Source organism: Micropterus salmoides, unplaced genomic scaffold (genome assembly GCF_014851395.1).
Source record: "Micropterus salmoides isolate LMB-PRFRI ecotype aquatic unplaced genomic scaffold, ASM1485139v1 Ms_hic_scaffold_1, whole genome shotgun sequence".
Lineage (NCBI taxonomy): Eukaryota > Metazoa > Chordata > Actinopteri > Centrarchiformes > Centrarchidae > Micropterus > Micropterus salmoides.
Window position 1 is genome coordinate 15,569,968 of NW_024040040.1, and position 18,326 is coordinate 15,588,293.

Sequence of the window (18,326 nt, forward strand, 5' to 3'; positions counted from 1 at the left end):
GAGAAACTGGATACACTGTGTTCTGCCAACAAGCTGTCAGCGGCAATTACGGTTTACACTGCCGACTCAGAGCCCCATCCTTATGACATTGTGCTCCACAGTGTGACACGAAGCATGGACGTCTGACCTGGGCATCCAGCAAAGTACAATGTTATGCAACTGGATCAAATACCATCACTGGTTGGACTTACGAACACACGAACACTTGAAAAGGTCAAGTAAAATATGCCAAATGTTGAATGGCGCACCTGTTACTCTGTATTCATAGTAGCTGTTGAGACACTGTCATCTCACATGTTGTGGGTGTTTGTTGTTGTAAGGCATTAGGCCCAGCTAGCGAGGCTTTACAGTTACATCACAATTCTCCTAGCAACCGTGTGTGGCACCATCATGGACGTCCATTAAGAATCGACTGTGTGCAAATAATCATTAAATATATGAAAACCACTCGGGAGAAAGAGAGAGTGTATGTGAGGAGTGGTGTGTTGAGGTCACTTCAATAATACATGTATTTATCCATTTTCTGTACCTAATAATTGCTAAACCACAGGGGGCTGCAGTCTGTCCCAGAATGCACTGGGCAGGGATGCACCCTTCACAGCTATATGGTTAGAAATGCAGTTTTCTGCCATTAACATCAAGAGCTTTGGACCTCTCATATAGTTGCTAGGGCGTGTGTTATGACACCCTCTACGTAGTTTATTATGTTGCATGACCACTGGCAGCATGCATCATATTGAACTCTGAAATCTTTTGAAAAGTACTACAGATTTGGATGCAGGAAACAGTCATCCATCTGATTGTCAAAGTTGTATTTCAGTTTAGCTGTTTGGCTTTATATAAATAAAATACCGTTAGTGAATCGGGAACAAAAGAAACCATGGCGTGGCTGTTTAAAGTCCGACCAAACAAACCAAAGACGTCAGCTTTGACCGCTCTCCCTTAATCAGGCGTATGCTCATAAATTTGCAGCTTTTTGAATAGTATATCTACTAATATCTAAGCACGCATACTGTAAATTACAAATGAGATATTAAATCACGTACAAATCTGTCACGGTCATTAGATTAATAAATCGGAACTGCAGGTTTAGCGCAGGTGTTGCCATCAGTGCTCACTGAAAATCTTTGAGTCTGAGTTGAGTTATTTGCAGTGTTTTAGTTTTTGTGCATTTGTAGCTCCAGCATCTCCAGAGTTTTGGGTTCTGGTCCCTTCGTTGGTCTACTGACCTCATGACTTTAATGTGTTTTGGACGTGCAGCAGACACCCGCATTCTAATGACCAATTCCCAACTAATTTGTGATTTTATATCAAATGACAGCATTCAACAAGAAGCACAAAGAAGCACTTAGACACCACGGCAAATTGTATTGCAGCTTTGTTTTTCCGACTCTGCTAGAATGAAATGAGGGTCAGATGGTTGTTTCCGACTGTTCACAGGACGCAAACTGGTGGCAGCTCACGCAGGGGTCACCCATTCTCTTTTATCAGTCGCCGTGACGTCAGCCGGCGCCCTCGGGAAGCAAATTTGCGACCCAGAGGAAAAGGCTCTTCAAGGAGAGGCGTGTTTGATTAATCGTATTGTTCCTGTCTGGTTCACCTTGCTCACTGGAGTCACCCTGGACGAAGCAGCCAGAACGGAAGTGCACTGAATGTAATGAGGCTGGAGCATCCTTCCTCTCTTTCTCTGTCACTGTCTCTCTTTGTGAACGCCACAGTGGCACAAACATGTCATTTCTACTAGATAACAAAGGCCTCTGTCAACATACAGTATGCAGTCCGGGGTCAAGCTCTCCTGTCTCTCCAGGCTGTCACAAAAGTCCATATGGCAGTGCAGCAGACAGAGCCATCCACCATTTGGTTAGCTCATCACTCCTGAATCCCTCCTCATTTACAGTGCAGATCATAACATGCATGTTTTTGACGAGCGGTAGCTGCATTAGCTTGAGTTGACTGACTCTCTGCCTGAGGCTAGCCGAGGCTATTTATAGCTCCCCGTCTCCCGATGCTTGCCCAGTGGGACCAAGAAGAGAGGAGAGAAAGAAAGAAAGAAAGAAAGAAAGAAAGAAAGAAAGAAAAAGAAGGAAGGAGCTGAAGGGAGGAGGGGGCTGCTGGGTAACTAGGCTACATTCAAGATTGATGGACCCTGTTGCCAAGGTATAGGGCCCTTCTCCTCTGCGTGTATGTGGTTTGTTGCTTCATTATGTCCCTCGTTGTCTCTCTCGGTCTCCTACTCTGCGTCTTACATATGCACGTATGTTTGTCCACACCTGTGCTCCTTCTGCGTGCGTCTCAGGTATCAGCCGTGCGGTTTGGACTGAAAGCTTATACGCTTTGTCTAACTAACCACAGACAAAGACATCCGTCCCCCTAATTCCCTGCACTTAAGTCGGAGATGTAAAGCTGCTACCAGCAATTTGTGCAAAGACTGGCATAGAATTACGGCAAGCCACAGGTGTCATAACACACGGTCGCACCTCATTTCCATTGCAAAATCCGTCAGCGTCTATCATTTGAATAGGCTCGTCAAGAGATATCAACTATCACTGATGTGGATCTGTTTTTGGAGGCACAGGGATGTGTGAGGAGGCGTGACCACCTGTCTGTGCTCGCAGTGTTTTCTCAGCTTTTACATAAAGTGTGACACTGTGTGTACGTACGTGAAACCGCAGATTTGACCCGCGCCCCCCCCGTGTATTGCAAAAGTTTTGGAAGCACCTGTTTTGAGGTTGTTTCTTTTTATCATAACACATCAGGCGGCAGCTGCCAGATCAGCCACTGGTGGGAGGATTTAGGTAAATAAACATGGGTGCTGGGATTCGTTTGAACAGGACCAAACGTGATGTTGGAGTCCACACCCAAGTTCTCACAGGGATTGGTGCATCAGGGGTGCAGCCATTCATGCAAGGTGGTGCGAGACGAATATACGCACACATAATCAGTGCATGATACATCCTTCAGCTTCATGCCTAATTAAGGTGTGTGTGTGTGTGTGTGTGTGTGTGTGTGTGTGTGTGTGTGTGTGTTTGCCAGTCTGGTCCAGAGAGAATTCCAGAAATAGATCGTGCACAGTGAGACATTCGCCTGTTTTCTTTTCTTTTATTCCTCCAAAGGGATTTTACATGGCTTTTCATCTCCCTTCCAAAGGAATAATTGCATGTTAGTGCGCCTCAGATGTCTTTAAGCCTTGTGCTCAGAATATATATGGATCAGGTGCTTATAATTACTAAAAATACACACACACACACACACACACACACACACACACACACACACATATATATGTGTGTGTATATATAGAAAGAGAGAAAGAATGTGTGTGTCAGTAGTCACAGATTTGTGTGCAGTCGCCATGCATGTCATTTCCATCCTCTTCTCTCGCCTCCCTTTTTGCGCCGTTTTGTTGTTTTCCTCCATCGCCTCATCCTCCTCGCCTCCCTCTCCTCTCTCCCTTCCTTACCTCTATCTTCCCCCTCTCCCCCAATGCGTTCTCCTCCTCCTCCTCCACCTCCTCCTCCACCACCACCCTTCTCTGTCGCTCTTCTTTTTATAGCCATGTCTTCCCAGGGCTCGGCAGCTACAAAAGCCTTTTCATGTTGCCACTATAATTACAGCCTACACACTTTGCACACACACACACACACACACACACACACTCACTCACACACACACCCATGGACACGCATGCATACACACACAAACACAGGAGAGGAGCGCGGCAACAGCACTGTGTCTTTGTGTCTGCATGTGTGCGTTGTGTGTGCGTGCTCCGCATGTGCTGTTATACACAAAAGGGTGAGCTATTTTTACCTCTGTCCCTCCCTCTCCTCCTCTCCACCCCCCACCCCCCCAATCCCTCTCTGCTGCCAGCCACATTTGCTATGCTGAGCACAGGCAGTATCAGTTCGAGCCCCAACATCCCTCCTCTCGCACACTGAACTCACACACGAGCACACAGGAGCTGATGACGGCTGCTCCCTCGGTATCCCTCGGATTTCAGGCTTATTTTAGAGCTCCTCTGCAGGCGAGCATCTCTGAAAATTCACAGCTCACTCTTTTCACTGGTCATGGATCGGGCGGCTGGTCGGGTGGTGGTAGCAGAACCGTGGCATGTGCTCACAGCTATGCGGATGACCTGAAGCCCGCTTGGCTTGGACTGTGGTCTTAACTGCCTGATTAGCAGGTTTGTCGCTGGAAGCTTGTCTCAATGTTGCGGACCATATTTGAAGCGGAGTGTGCTCTCTCTCCCACAGAGGGGATCCTGGGAAAGGAGCAGCCGCTGGAGGTTCTGAAGACATCGGCGCTCAACCACATCCCAACAGGTTGGACACTCCTGTGTGTGTGTGTGTGTGTGTGTGTGTATATGTGTATGTGGGTTTGTGCATGAGTTTCTGCAAACCAAAGCCTGTTTGTGTGTGTGTACCTACGAGATTTCACTATTAACCTCATCCTGTGCGACTTTGCACACATAGGTGTTCTTCCTCAAATGTGTTTGATTGTTGTGTCCGATGTTTCAGTCCAATTACTGAAGTGTTCTCACTTTGAATATATTCATCTGTTCTGATAAAGCAACACTGAGATATTTGTAACTCTTGAATATGGTTTATCCAATTGATTGTTGATAGGTCTCTATAAGACCTGAAGAGTCCATGCTCACTCCTGTACGTTACAGTTATGCACAGTGCCATTTTGTTGAATGGAAATACAGCCGCTCTGTTTGTGAGCTTATGTGAAATTATTGTCGGATGTCTCAAGACGAACGGCTGCCAAAAAATATACAGCAAAACAGGCAATTGTGCATCATGGTGATGTGTTTGCTGCAAGTTCCTGAGACAGTTATAGTCCCAAAACAAATCAGAGCTACCTTTTTTTGTGGAGCAAAAATATTGAAACAACAAAAAACAGGCTTTGGTCTCCCCGTCTGCTGCAGGTATTGTGTCTCCTTTGCTAGGATACAGTTAAACCATCACTAACTGTTGTATTTATTGTATCTGCCTCCATCCCTTAAAAAAGAAAGGAGGAAGGAGCAGAGATGTAGCTGTGTGGAGGGAGGAGAGAGTACAGAAATTAAAGGGGCACAGATGGAGATGAGGTAATCTGAAGTAGAAATGTGTCTGACTTAATATATGCATAATGCATTATCTAATTCCATAATGAGGAAGCTTAAACTGTTCTGTGCATTACAAGTTGAATAATGAAAATAGTAAAAGTGCGATTCATAATTCACTGCCCATGCTGCTCTTTAGTTTTTTCTCTCTATGTGTTCACAGAGCAGCAGTGAGCAGGTTGCTGTTGAATGAACACTTGAGCAGAGGTGAGCTCAGCCAGCCTGTTGCTTTGGGAGAACAAATAAATAACAACTTAGTTTCCTCTTCACTTTGACCCAGAGTATCTTTCTCCTGTCCCAGACCTTACTGAAGCTTCACATGTGCTCTCGCGTTGTTGTTGGGAATGTTTTCTGCGTGCCTCCGGCGAGGCTGATAAAATATTGAAATTCACTGGAGTGACTTCATCAGATATTCTCGAAATCTGTTGTCTTGGATACAGAGCTGCCGGGGCCTCCACGTTGGTAGCCCGTGTGACCCGGCTGCTTGGATCTGCTCCTCACCGGGTGAGGAGAGTGCACCTGTGTACTGCTCTCTGTTGCATCCCTCTGCTAACAGCCTGGAATAGTTTCCTCATAGAAAATGCAAAAGGCAGTTGTTGTATCGTGAAAGTCCTGGATGCTTTCTCATCTAATCTTTATGTAATCAGATCCTGCAGGATGCTTTTAAGCACACAACATGCAGCTCTGTCTTTTGGGATGCAAAGCAGTGGCTGCTGCACCTGGAGGGAGCTGCTGGGAGCTTGAGTTTGGTTTCACACAAACTGGTGCTGGTTGATTTAAATGACAAATCCTTTTTAAATTATTTAACCATAAACCTGATCTCTTGACAAGGAAGGAGAAGCCCTAAGATTCAAGATTCAGAATCCTTTATTAATACCACAATGGGGACATTCATAATGTTACAGCAGCAATGGGTAGTGCAAAAAAGACACTCTAAAGACACGCAAACAATAAATAAATATAAGGAAAGAGAATAAATAGTAAACAGTTGTATCTACAGTTAATATACCTTTTTTGAACTAGTGTTGATATGATTGATTCGATTTATCAAGCAAAAATACAAAACATTCGGAGAGACGTCAAGATTTGCTAATTTTAGCTGTCATAAATTTTATGTTTTTGGGCTGTTGCTGCAGACAAAACAACCAAAATTGGCATTTTTCACACAAAAAAAGTGTGTTCTTGATTGGTCTGTAACATGTCTTTTTTATGGAGTGCAAGGATTTGTTGTAAGGCTATTAAATGTCCGAATATAACAAATTACAAGACGATTTTACAGTCCCATAAGGCAGAGAAAAGCAAACACAATCTTTGATAATGAAAATAAACGTTAATGTCAGCCCTAAACTGTACGTGGTATTAGAATGGGACACTCTTCTTGCCTGTTTGATCTGAATTATTCATCTGAAATGGTGCAACCAGTGCCATGCTTCAAATATCCAGTATAAACTCACAGAGCTCAACACGTTCCTGCACGTACTGCACTTCAACCTTCACACGTCCCCCCCTCTATGCCTCACATTCACCCATCTCCTTCCTCTTAAGCTGCGGTGCTGCAGACCGTTGTATGATGTCATTGAGACCGCGACAAGTCGGAGCTCGCTTTTGGCAGAACGAGACTCGCTGCACCTCAACACGTCCCTCCGTCACGCCCTCCCTGTTCTTTAATACTACCCGGTCAGAGTTCTGTCTCGTTTCTCTATAGGCCACGATGCCATGTTCAGACAATCAGTCTTTGCTGCAGGTATATAACCAGGAAAAGGCTTTTATCATCTCCAAGAGTTTGAGCTTGCAAGGAGGCAAAACTCTAACTCAGTGCAGCTGAGAAAGTAAGGTAGGCTCATCCAACCCACCCTCAGAGACCAATCAGTAAGCGAACCGCAGCTATTTTCCAACATCAACAGATGTGCTACTTGTTGCCTCTCATCTCTTTCTGCTGCTAAATTCACTGTGAAACCCTGTGCAGCATCTCCTCTTCTTTGTCATCTCTTTGCATGGTTTAAAAAAAAAAGATCCCAGCCACATTTCACCGAGGCCAGCCCTAAACAGCTCTGCTCGGCTCAGTGTGACATCTATTAAGCCTAACGAGTGTGGAGCTCAAGCAGTCAGGCCGTGGGATATACACTCGGCGAACCAAGTCTCAAATCAGAGACGCCAGCCCTCTGCATTGTCTGGTATAAATAGATCTGCAATTGGAGCCAGAAGAGTTGTGGAGTGCGCCCGAGGGGTTGTAAACAGATTGTGATTTGTTGCGGGGAGATGGAGGGAAGAGGGAGGGAGCTACTGAGAGGAGGACGCAGAGCAGGGCCGGAGGATGGGGCAAGAAGATGCATGATGGAGGGTAGTGAGGAGAGGAATCCTGCTGCCAGGGAAGGTGGTGATGGAGTTAAGGTTCAGAGAAAACACTTCCAAAGAGAAGCAACCTGTAGTAATGTCGTCCGCACTGGTAAAGAGGCTCTTTTGCAATAAGATGTTCAAATCATGAATTACATGCAACTGTGGTGGAGATTCCCTCTCATGCCTACAAAAATGTTCCATATTAAACTTAAGGAAGCCTTTTAATGCTCAGATGAAAGCAGAGAATAGGAACAGAAATGTGAGGTCTCTGCTTCCCTTCAGGCTCAGGAAACTTTAGTGAAAACAGTGTCAGTTTGTCAGACTGGAATTGCTTTGTCAGAGTCGTGTTGCTCCAGGTAAGGTTGTCAGTTGCTCCTCCGGTCTCCCCTGAGACGGCACGTTTCTCTTTGTTTTGGTGTTCTCTGAGTGCCCCCATAATGTCTTCTATCTGGCACACATCAGTAAACTGAGGTACGTGTTTGACGTCACTCCTTGTATACAAAGATATCAGAGTTTATCTGTCAAGTGGCAGCCAAGTTAGTCCGATAGGCTTCCCATTGTATTCTCAGTATTTTTTTTATAACCTGCATGTGCACTGCCATTCATGTTCCCAGGTAGTTGTGTGTTGTGTGTGAGTATGTACGTATGTATGGTTTCTCCATAGGTTTTTAATGAACTATACTGCAACTGTGGTGCATAGTAGTGAGCTTGTAAGGGCTGCAACTAATGATTATATTCTTTATTGATATATTTAATATTTATCATTTTTGCTTGTTTAATGAATTAAACAACTAACTCTTTCAGCTGTAATCTGATAAATATCCAAACTACCTACATATACCTGAAGAGAGACATTTTGTCTCAGTTATTCTCATTTTAGCTGAACATGCCATTGCTTAAAGTTTTCTTGAAATCAAAAAGCAAAAGATTAGTCATTGTAAACGTTTGCACTGAAAAAGCAAGACTTTGTTGGATTTGCACATAGCAGATAAAATAAATGAAACAGGAGAGGTCAGGGAAATGGACAAAAGCTAAACTAATAAATAAAACATGATTTGGCAGAATGCAAAGTCAAATAAATGGTAACAAGAGACACCCCAAATAAACAACATGTCTTTGACGCTTAGCACATTCAAATGTACACAGGCATTCACACACGTATACAATTAAATTAATTACAACAAGCAACAAAATGTCACAATAAGAAATCTGTACAACCTACAGTAGCAAGGTCTGAGATCACAATGAATCAAGACAAAATTGTGTTTTAAAAGAAACAATAACAAACATTTATCTAATACTATTAATCTTTAATTTTGTTATCTAGTTTTTAAATAACTGGGGAGCCTCCCTGTGGGGAAGGTCCTTACTCAGCTTCACCTGAAACCATTTTGTGGTTTTATTTGTTTGGGAAATGCAGTGAAATTCCAGGCCAGGAATTTGAGCCCACAGTATTAAAACTGCACAAAAGAGAAAGTGAGAGAGAGACAGATGGTTATTATAAGTGTGTGTGTGTGTGTGTGTGTGTGTGTGTGAGTGAGTGAGTGCGCGCGTGTGTGTTTGTGTGTGTGTGTGTGCGTGCGTGCGTGTGTGTGTGTGTGTGTGGAAGGGGGAGGGAGGTGGGACGCCTGCAAGAGAGCGGGAGAAGGAGGTAGAGATATTTGATGCACTACAAACAGCGTGAAGGGTTTTCCTTGGGCTTAGAAGCAAGCAAAGCAGGTCGAGCAGGGAAAAGAGCTGAGAGGGTAAGGAGTGAGAGAGAGTGTGTGAGAGAGAGTGCTCTGTGTGTGTGTGTGTGTGTGTGTGTGTGTGTGTGTGTGTGTGTGTGTGTGTGTGTGACGTTGGTTCCTGGAAAAGCAGAGGGCTGCAGAATAAACAGGCTGCATGCCTGAGACTGCTCTGTGATGTCACCACTGGGCAAGCGAGGGACGAGGGGAGGAGAGAGAGAGAGAGAAAGTGAGTGAGAGAAACGCCCATCAGGTTAAAACAGCGAAGAGCAAAAAGTGACAGAGGTGGAGAGCAAGAAGGGAAGTCGGATGAACAGGAAAGCAAGCATGCTGTCATTCCCTGTCATAGACTGAAGGAGGAAGGGAGGAGGAGGAGGTGCAGTGATAAGAAGCAGAGGATGGAGAGAGGAAGCTGCTGAAAAGAGGAGGAGGAGGAGGAGAGCACTGATGGGTACGTTTAATGGCACTGATTCCCACCTCTCTGTCTCTCTTTCTGTATCTTCCCCTTTTGTGTGGTGAGCAATTAGCCTGGCCGGTGTGGCAGAGATGCCATACGAGGTGTGCAATTGTGTGCGTCACCATCAATAAGCGTGCAAGGCTGTTGTTTTGTGTGAGGGACTCAATATCCGTGGAAGAACATTTTGTACGGGGAGAGTGTGCGCGCCCTGCGTTTGTGTGTATTAGTTATGGATTTGCATTAGCCAAGACTGGAGCCACATCGCTTTGACAAGTGCTGTTTTCAGTCATAGTCACGTCTCTACTGTCCTGCCTTTCTTTCCTTTTCTAATACGTGTGACATTAAGTAATTGTCTTGCTCCTATACTTGCTAAAACTAATATAAGATAAGAGAAAGGGCAAAGAAAATGACAAATTTGGCCTTTTTCCACCCAGATGTCACCGATCACACGCATGTTTACCTTTGACATCAGCTTGAAACAGACCCTGAAGACTTAATGTGGTGTCCCTGCTTCTTTCAGCCTACAGCCAAGACTCCTTAATAGTCAGACTGACACTGACTCTGGATGTCACACTGCAAAGTGAGTCATACCATCCAGGTACAATTGTGACAAAAAAGCTAGAAGCCCTTTTTTGAAGAAGAGACAACTCAGAAGTTAGTGAGAAAAGCAACTTCGAAAGCCAAAATGTCACCGTAAATAAGAAATTTTGATTATATTCTGATCCAGCACCATCATCATGTTGTCAAAAATTCTTTTTTTTCATGCTTTGATGCAAATGCAAACTTTCTCTACAGAATGATTCACAATTGTAAGAGTTAGTCTTTACTGACACCAGGTCCCTCCTTCCTTCCCTTCTCGTCTCATCAACTGCCAAACTGTAACCGCTGTCGCTTCTAAAAGAGCAAGGGCCAGAGAACATTCAGAAACTGAGGGCGTCACTGCATTTAATTAAATATTGGGTACCTTGTTAGTCAGATTCACAAGTGGGATAAGGCCTGTAGCTCCTTTGAATGGAAGGAAATGATTAGTGGAAGAGCAAAAAAAAAAGGATCCTGAGTCGACAATAGAATGAAAAAAGCATCTTACGACATGAAAATGCCAAACAATTAGACAAATATTCACATTGGACCCATTGTAAGCAGATTATAAGATTGTGCCTACTGACTCATATGTTGTTGTCATCCCCCACATGACGACAGTCCTTAAGGACATGTTGCATGTTGTTGCTCTGTTCTCGTATGGCGCGGATGACAATAGCCGCGGGGGTGCATTTCACCTGCTGCACGAAAACACAAAAGAGGAAGTGGAGTTTTTAAAGGCGCCATATGGCTTTAATGGCAAGTGAAGCTTGTTTGGATGCACGATTACAGTTCATCTGGGCTAAAGATGATGTTCAGAAGAAGAAAAGAGCTCTCTCCAAGCTTACGTCTGCAAGGATCTTCTGTGAATGCTTTACGGCTTTATTTTCCAAACGTGGCACGTCTCAGAGAATGATGTATCACAGATCAGATCTGAAGCTTGTGTCTGCGGCGGGGCCCAACAGATGCGGGACGCTTGGTCCCGTCTCAAAAATTAAAGTGGAAATGAAAAGATTTCAGCAATTTTCCAATAAAGATGCTTCTAACAGAAAGATGCGTCTATTCTTTTGTCAGACATCGTTTGTCATTGCGGGCTTGAGTGATAAGTAATGTGTATTTATGATGCTTGAAGCCTTCTTCAAGGTATTTTCACACTTCGATTGAGTGCAAGTTTGACATCCTAAAAATAATCATGTGAAATCTTTCCAGGTTTTGGGCATACGTGCTTCAAAGTGGTGCGGCCCAAGTGTAAATTTGCCCCTATCTAATGCCCTGCATGTGAGTAGCTGTATAAATGTATGTGTGCGTTTGTTAGGTTGTGTGTGTGGCTCCGTAACCCTGCTGGTAAGTGTGCCAGTGATGCCGTGTTTGCCTCTTTATTAACACAAAGTTGCAGGCAAGTATCTCTGGCTCTCGCCGCGCTCTCAGTAAACATGTAGGTAAATAATCTGCCAATCGACTCCTATTTATTCAGATTTAATGGGGAGGAAGCCACCTGATTTGAAGGCTTCCTGTGCAGTGATTTGTGGGTGGCTGGCCCGGCTCAAGGTCTGCACCTCGCTGGGTCAATGCAGTCTTTGTCAGATGTCGCCGGGCTTCATGTGTAACTGCAGCATCAGTCATAGGTTGTGTTTAAGTTTATTGCGTATAAGGAAGAGATGAAGAGAAAAAAAAGGCATCAATGTCACTTTTTTAGAAGTAATGTCAAGCTTTATTGATTGCCATAAGAAGATTTTGTTATTGCCTCTTTCACAAGGAGGTCAGAGGTCAGAGTTGGTTATTGAAAAACACTCCTTTAATATTACTTTTGGGATCGCTGGTCAAATAACAACCAATTCTTCTCAATTGCAAGCGTCTATCATGTTCCACATGTCTACAAAGGGACTTTTATTATTATGTTAAATTTTGCTAATGTTGATTTATCACTCTGATATAATACATTTATATAGCACTTTATCTTAGACACTCAAAGCGCTTCAGAGTGAAGGAGGGGAAATTACTCTCAGCCACCACCAATGTGTAGCACCCACCAACGGCAGCCATTTGCACCAGACGCTCACCACACATCAGCTTGAGGTGGAGAGGGAGAGAAACACATCACTGTTTTGATAGCAGCTGTATTTATTGGTCTGTCATTTGAACACATATTTAAAAATCAAAGTATGTCATTAATGTTATATGTAGACACCACAGTGTTTCTAAATATATGTATTTCCTTCATAAAAACTGCAGAAAAGCTGGTGAAAACTAAACGCATTGATTAAACTCACTAAGCTTTGAATCTCTTTCGAAATGCTTCAGAATTGATGCTGAAACTGATGCCAGATATTACTGCATCTTAGTGCCAACAGGTATTTTTTTAATAATGCTCCATTCTGCATCCTTGAGGAGGTAGATGCATGAAATAAAATTTTTAAGGGCTCTGATATAATCCCATTCACCTTGCAGTTGTACTAAGTATGCAAACACCAGGTTGCCTTTTTAGGATCAGTAAGACCCACAGAAACACCTTACAGTCATTTTTTAGTTCCACAATGTGTTTTGTTCATGTCTCTGCATTTTTAGCCTGCAGCTTACAACAGCTTTTATTAGGCAGCCAGGGGGTTGAGCTAACGTCTGAGAACATACAGCACCACACATGGCTCAATCACAATGTGCAGGTGTAGAGGTAACAATGGTATCAGTTTTCTTTATTGTGACGCTTGTCAAACCCAGAATCAACACACATACTGTAGTTTGCTGGACCAAACCATTTAAAGAAGTAATTTTATACTTTTTGGGCTTTCCCCTTTCCTTTGAAAAAGCACAAAGTCCACCCTTAAAGGAGTTACCATCCCTCACAGAAAACACTGCTGCTGAACTGCCTGAAAACAGTTCGACTGTAGTCCAGCCTTTTCTTCCGTAACCTATCTGCGTCACTTTGTAATACTTTGCATTTTCCACAAGTACACCTCTGCTTGTGTGTGCTTGAAAATGTATGGCTGAACCTAAGCCGTGGTTACCGGCTGAAGAGGCATTGTTTTTGATTACACAACCTTGCTTGTCAGGAGCGTTCCTACTCTGCTTCTGAGTGGCTAGTAGTCCTTGCTTATGTGCTCCCAACAAAGATTGTATAGAAGTGAGATGCTTTACTCGGTAGCTAAAACAGAGCATTTAGCACACACAGGGTGAAAAGAGGTGCTGCAGCAATGGACAGTAGTAGTAATATGGTGTTTTTTCTAAACGAAAACATGTATACCTATTCTGGTACAACCCATAAATAGATTTATAAACCTAACAATGAGCGTGATATGACGTCTTTAAATTAACAGTGTAAAAAACGATGCAGACAAAGCTCACAAAGTGTCCTGTTAGGTCCTGTTCCAACATCTCCTCTCTTCGTCCCTGCAGTGGACATCAACTCGGCACTGCCCCTGCGTCTCCCTCCAGCCGCCATCCCCATGGACCTGCGCGTGGACCATCACCAGCAGCAACAGCAGCAGCAGCAGCAGCAGGTGTCCTCGCTCTCCCCGCCCGGTCAGCAGTCGTCCGGCCCGGGGTCGCTGGGGGGAACGCCCTCGGTGCGCGAGCAGCAGCTGCAGCAGGAGCTGCTGACCCTGAAGCAGAAGCAGCAGATCCAGCGGCAGATCCTCATCGCCGAGTTCCAGCGGCAGCACGAGCAGCTGTCCCGCCAGCACGAGGCCCAGCTCCAGGAACACATCAAGGTATATCATTTAGAACATTTCTTTTTTATGTATTTTATGCTACTTTCTACTTCCACGGCACTACAATTCAACATTAATGCCTAATGAGTAATTTACACTTTTGTACATGTATTTTTGATGTTAATAATTAGTACTTTTACTTTTGCTTTCATTTGCAATGCAGGGATATTACTTATGCACTTGTACAGAGAATTTCTACAGTGTAGTTTTCCTACTTTTACTATTAAAACTTAAACAAAACTTCATTGTCAAAATTCATGTCTCTCATAATATAGCATACTACTGAAGATATAAGATTAATGGCCTCTCTACTTTTTTCATGAAATTCACTTACAACCCAAATTATTCCTGTAGATAAACAGCATATCATCATCCTCCTCAAAGATTGAATATGCTGAGTAATTTTGGCCTTTATTTTCAAGGATAAATCATCAATCATTAAAGCTGCAGAACAACAGCAGCCAACAATGTACATAAATATGATTAAACATGCACAAAAGAACAAGAGCTCATTTTTATTTAACTCCTCCAAGAGGCGACAATCCAAAATCAAACCAGCAGGCTTGGAGCCCAAACACTATTTAAAGCTGCACTAAACAAAGCAGAGGCAGCTCTTCATTTAGTCTGCCACAGGATTCTTCATTATCAGACTAAACTCACCAACAGAGAGCAGCTCTGTCAGCTTTAAATCTCTCTGCTCGGAGTAAAGAGGGAGCAGAGAACAAGGAAGCACTTTGGCTTCATTTGCTTCAACTTCAGGGATGGATAATAGCAATATGAGGATGTGACTGGATTCAGATTATCCCTTATGCATCAGTCCTGTTGCAGTTTAAGTGTTATCATTCAATAATGCATGCTGTATGTATGAAGAGCAAATGTTTAACTATTTCAACAGACAGAATTTGAATTGCTTCACATGTCGAGCAGTGCACGACATATAACACTCCCGTATCGTAGTGACCTGGAAATAGAAAGTGAATCTAGATCAGCACGCCCACGCTCTGAAGCTTTAATACTTCTGGGCCCCTGAGAGCACCGGAGAGCTCCTGTGGGGCTGAAATGTCATATGAAATGATTCTAGTGTTTGTTCCTTTTTAGAGTATTGCTGCTGTCAAGTGAATTGTAACACACGCAGATGCAGCTGAACTACTTTTTTTTTTCAGGACTCTGAATAAAGTGTCTAAAAATGGATTGTGGGGGCAGGAGAATAGATGTGCAGGATTACATTAATTCCTCATGTGCAACTTGATTCATTCTCTTTTCTGACTTTCACTGACTTTCTTACTCCTTTCTGTCTTCCTTCTTTACTGTCTTCTTGTCTTTCATCTCCTTTTCTCACTTCTTCTCCTCATTTGTTCCACTCTTCCTGTCTTTTCACTTTCTTTCTGTCTTCTTTCTTCTCTCTTTCCCCTTCTTGTTTTTCTTTATTTTTCTCTTCCTTCATTACTTTCTGTCAACCTTCTTTAATCATTTTGTCTTACTGCCATCCTGTCTTACTTCTCGCTGCACTCCCTCTCTCCCTTCCTTCTGTTGTGTGTCCTTGTCTTTCTTCCTTCCCTTCTTCCCTTCACCCTTCCTTTCTGTCTTTATAAAAAAAACTCTTTAGAACTCTGCAGTCTTTTGCAGATGCACATTGTTTTTCTTTCTTCTGCTGTTTGTTTTTTTTGTGACGTTGAGGGACAGGTGATGCTGTCTGAAGGGCCGTCTGGCCCGTGGTGGGGCTGCAGGACCACTCAGGTGGAGGCCAGTGACGCACAGCCTGAGCAGGGAGGCCCGGCCTCAATCAGCCCCATTCACAGCCCCTGTGTACACACACACACAGGCGTACAGCCATTAAAACATCCTCTCAAATGTCAGCAAACACACAGTCACACGCATGCCCAGTTTGCTTGCACGTTAGGTGCATATATATACACACACACAAACACACAAACACACACACTCAAGAGGGAACTCTCATAAAGTGAGAGCTACCCTGAAGCTCTTCACAGTATTAGTCAAAAAGGATACTCTGTGTGTACTGTACATCTCTGGTCTATTGAGCCACAGGGGTTTGGGTGTGTGTTTGTCTGTGTGTATGTGGGCGGGGAGGTTACTTTGATCCTTCCCACCCACTCAACCCCTCGATCCCCAACGCTGATTGAAAGGCAGGGACTCCAGGCTGGAATCGGGTCAGAGAGCCGGTGTGCTTTTCTCACAAGTCCCGCCTCACCTCTCTCTCACCTTCAGCCACTAATTTATTCACACACTTGTCTCGAATGTTTGATCTGCCCTCACGGTAAACACAAGAGCATGTCCCTGCTACTGAGCGTCTATTTATGGCGTTTAAAAAAATGCCAGCAGAAGTTGATTACACGCAGTTACAGTAAACTGATCAAATATTGCCATTGGGTGTGTGACGATCGGGGGGAGAGGAGTGCAGAGTGCCGATTTCTTGGTATGTCAGAGAGAGATCATTATGGAACTGAGTGCAAGCAGAGACAGCTTGCCTATTTATTGTTTATTACAGAGACATTAAAGACTGTTTGGGAATCTTGATTTGGTGCCTTAAGTTGAAGATATGTTTTAAGAAGAAGAAGGTGAAATCAGGTGTGCATTTGTAGCATTTACTTTGTGTCCTTATCCACAATGACTCACTGTGAGTTTTGGGTCTGATTCAAGGGCACTTCAGTTGGACGAAGAGGTGTTTGTGAGCACATTTAGGCTTTTATTTTTGACCTTTTGGTTACAGGACAAACCGTGAAGCCACAGTCGGACGTGTTCCTTCGGTATAAAGGCCTGAGGTGGACAGTTACTGAAATAATTTAACAGATGCTCTTCTCTTTTCTAGAGTGATGAGGAAGTGAGCAGATTGGATTATGTGTCTTGCTAAAGCCTCACCCCGCGTTAAAGTGTTTATATTTATTTAAAAGCTTACACTTGTGGCCTGAGGTTTTTATAGAATTGCAGTGGTTTTATTTTATTGGTCCAAACAGCTGTCAACTTAATTATTCCAAATGGCAACTTAAGCAGACAAGGAATGGGATGTAAATAGAGGATTTAAGAAAGAAATTGATTACATTTAGAACTCAAAATATGATCTTATCTTGCAGCTAAGAGTGGAAGATAGGGTTTGCAAACATTTGCAATATATTGCTTTGTGCGCTAATAAACCACGTTCTCAGCTCTGTCAGGAACATGCAGTCAAGTCAGTCAAGCAAGTAACTTCTACACAGGCTCTAAAATACTAGGCACTTGAACGTTGGATTTCTGTAAGATAAGTTTTTGCTGACATTATTCCCACAGCAGCAACAAGAGCTTCTGGCATTGAAGCACCAGCAGGAGCTGCTGGAGCACCAGAGGAAGATGGAGAACCACCGTCTGGAGCAGGAGCTGGAGAAACAGCAGAGGGAGCAGAAACTGCAGCTGCTGAAGAACAAGGAGAGGGGACAAGAGAGTAAGTTGCAGATACTGTACTGAGAAGCACTGATTGATTGATATAAATCCAAAGCCGAGCTGGTAAGTTTGTGCACCAGACTTTCCTTTGGAACACCTCACCCTTGTTTTTTGCAAATATCTGATAGTCTAGCATATTTTCTACAGTACAAATATCACATTTAAACAAAATCTTGAAAATGCAGCTCAGTCTGACACCTAATTAAGGTAAATTTGATGTATTCTCTCACCTTCCATGAAACATGTATTCACACATTGGTGGAGAGAAAAATAGGAGAATAGCGGTTGTTGGAGAAATTACTGTAAAAGCTTTCACACCTCTTCGGTACTAAATTATTCTAAGAAGAAATAACCAGGAAGAAAATATATTGGGAAAACAATCTGAATAAGAAATAGCCACAGCTCCATGTTGGTAGATTGTAAATAGCGTCCAGTTTCACTCACTTCATTTGAATCTTTTAACCAGTGTTGTGTTGCAAAGGACAATTTTTGTCGAAGCACAGAAATCGCTTGTAAATGACACTGTGACTCTGTAACTATTAAACACACATAAACCTGAAACTAAACGTTTTCAGGACCCTCAGTGCCACTGCAGATGACAGAAAGTTTAGTTTCCTCATTTTGAGAAAGTCAGCCTGTTTGGTGGCATCTGCCAGGGGTCTGAACCGCTTAGCAAGAACCCTTCATTCAAAACCCTCCAAGGTGGAAATGGCTGTTAAGATCAGTATTCACAGAGCGTGTTTGTGTGTTTCTGTGCATGCCAGTGTGTGTGTGTTTGCATGTCTGTGTATTTCCATTTTACTTGGAGAACCTGTGTATTTGCTGTGGTAAACGAGCTGTATTAGCTGGTGGCCTTGGCGGGGGCTGAGCCTAGTTATTACCGCTGCCTGCTGGATGTCTCTCAACAGTTCATTGAAAGCAAGTGGACAGGAGTCCTTGAGAGCAGTTTACACACTATATGGAAAGCGGTTACAGATCGA

General features: G+C 43.5%; 1 protein-coding gene across 5 annotated transcripts in view; it reads left to right on the plus strand.

Moving 5' to 3' along the window:
- Positions 1 to 18,326, plus strand: part of LOC119903736 (histone deacetylase 4-like) — a 59,685-nt gene that overhangs the window by 14,218 nt on the left and 27,141 nt on the right. Inside the window, exons 3-7 of one of the 5 annotated variants that reach the window (XM_038719956.1) lie at positions 4,254 to 4,322; positions 5,014 to 5,092; positions 5,271 to 5,314; positions 13,598 to 13,911; positions 17,197 to 17,347. In XM_038719956.1, coding sequence (XP_038575884.1) covers positions 4,254 to 4,322; positions 5,014 to 5,092; positions 5,271 to 5,314; positions 13,598 to 13,911; positions 17,197 to 17,347 — 657 coding nt within the window. Of the gene's footprint in view, positions 1 to 3,925; positions 4,323 to 5,013; positions 5,093 to 5,270; positions 5,315 to 13,597; positions 13,912 to 17,196; positions 17,348 to 18,326 lie in introns of those variants that run through there. The other 4 variants (XM_038719960.1, XM_038719972.1, XM_038719959.1 and 1 more) reach the window with 4 other exon arrangements.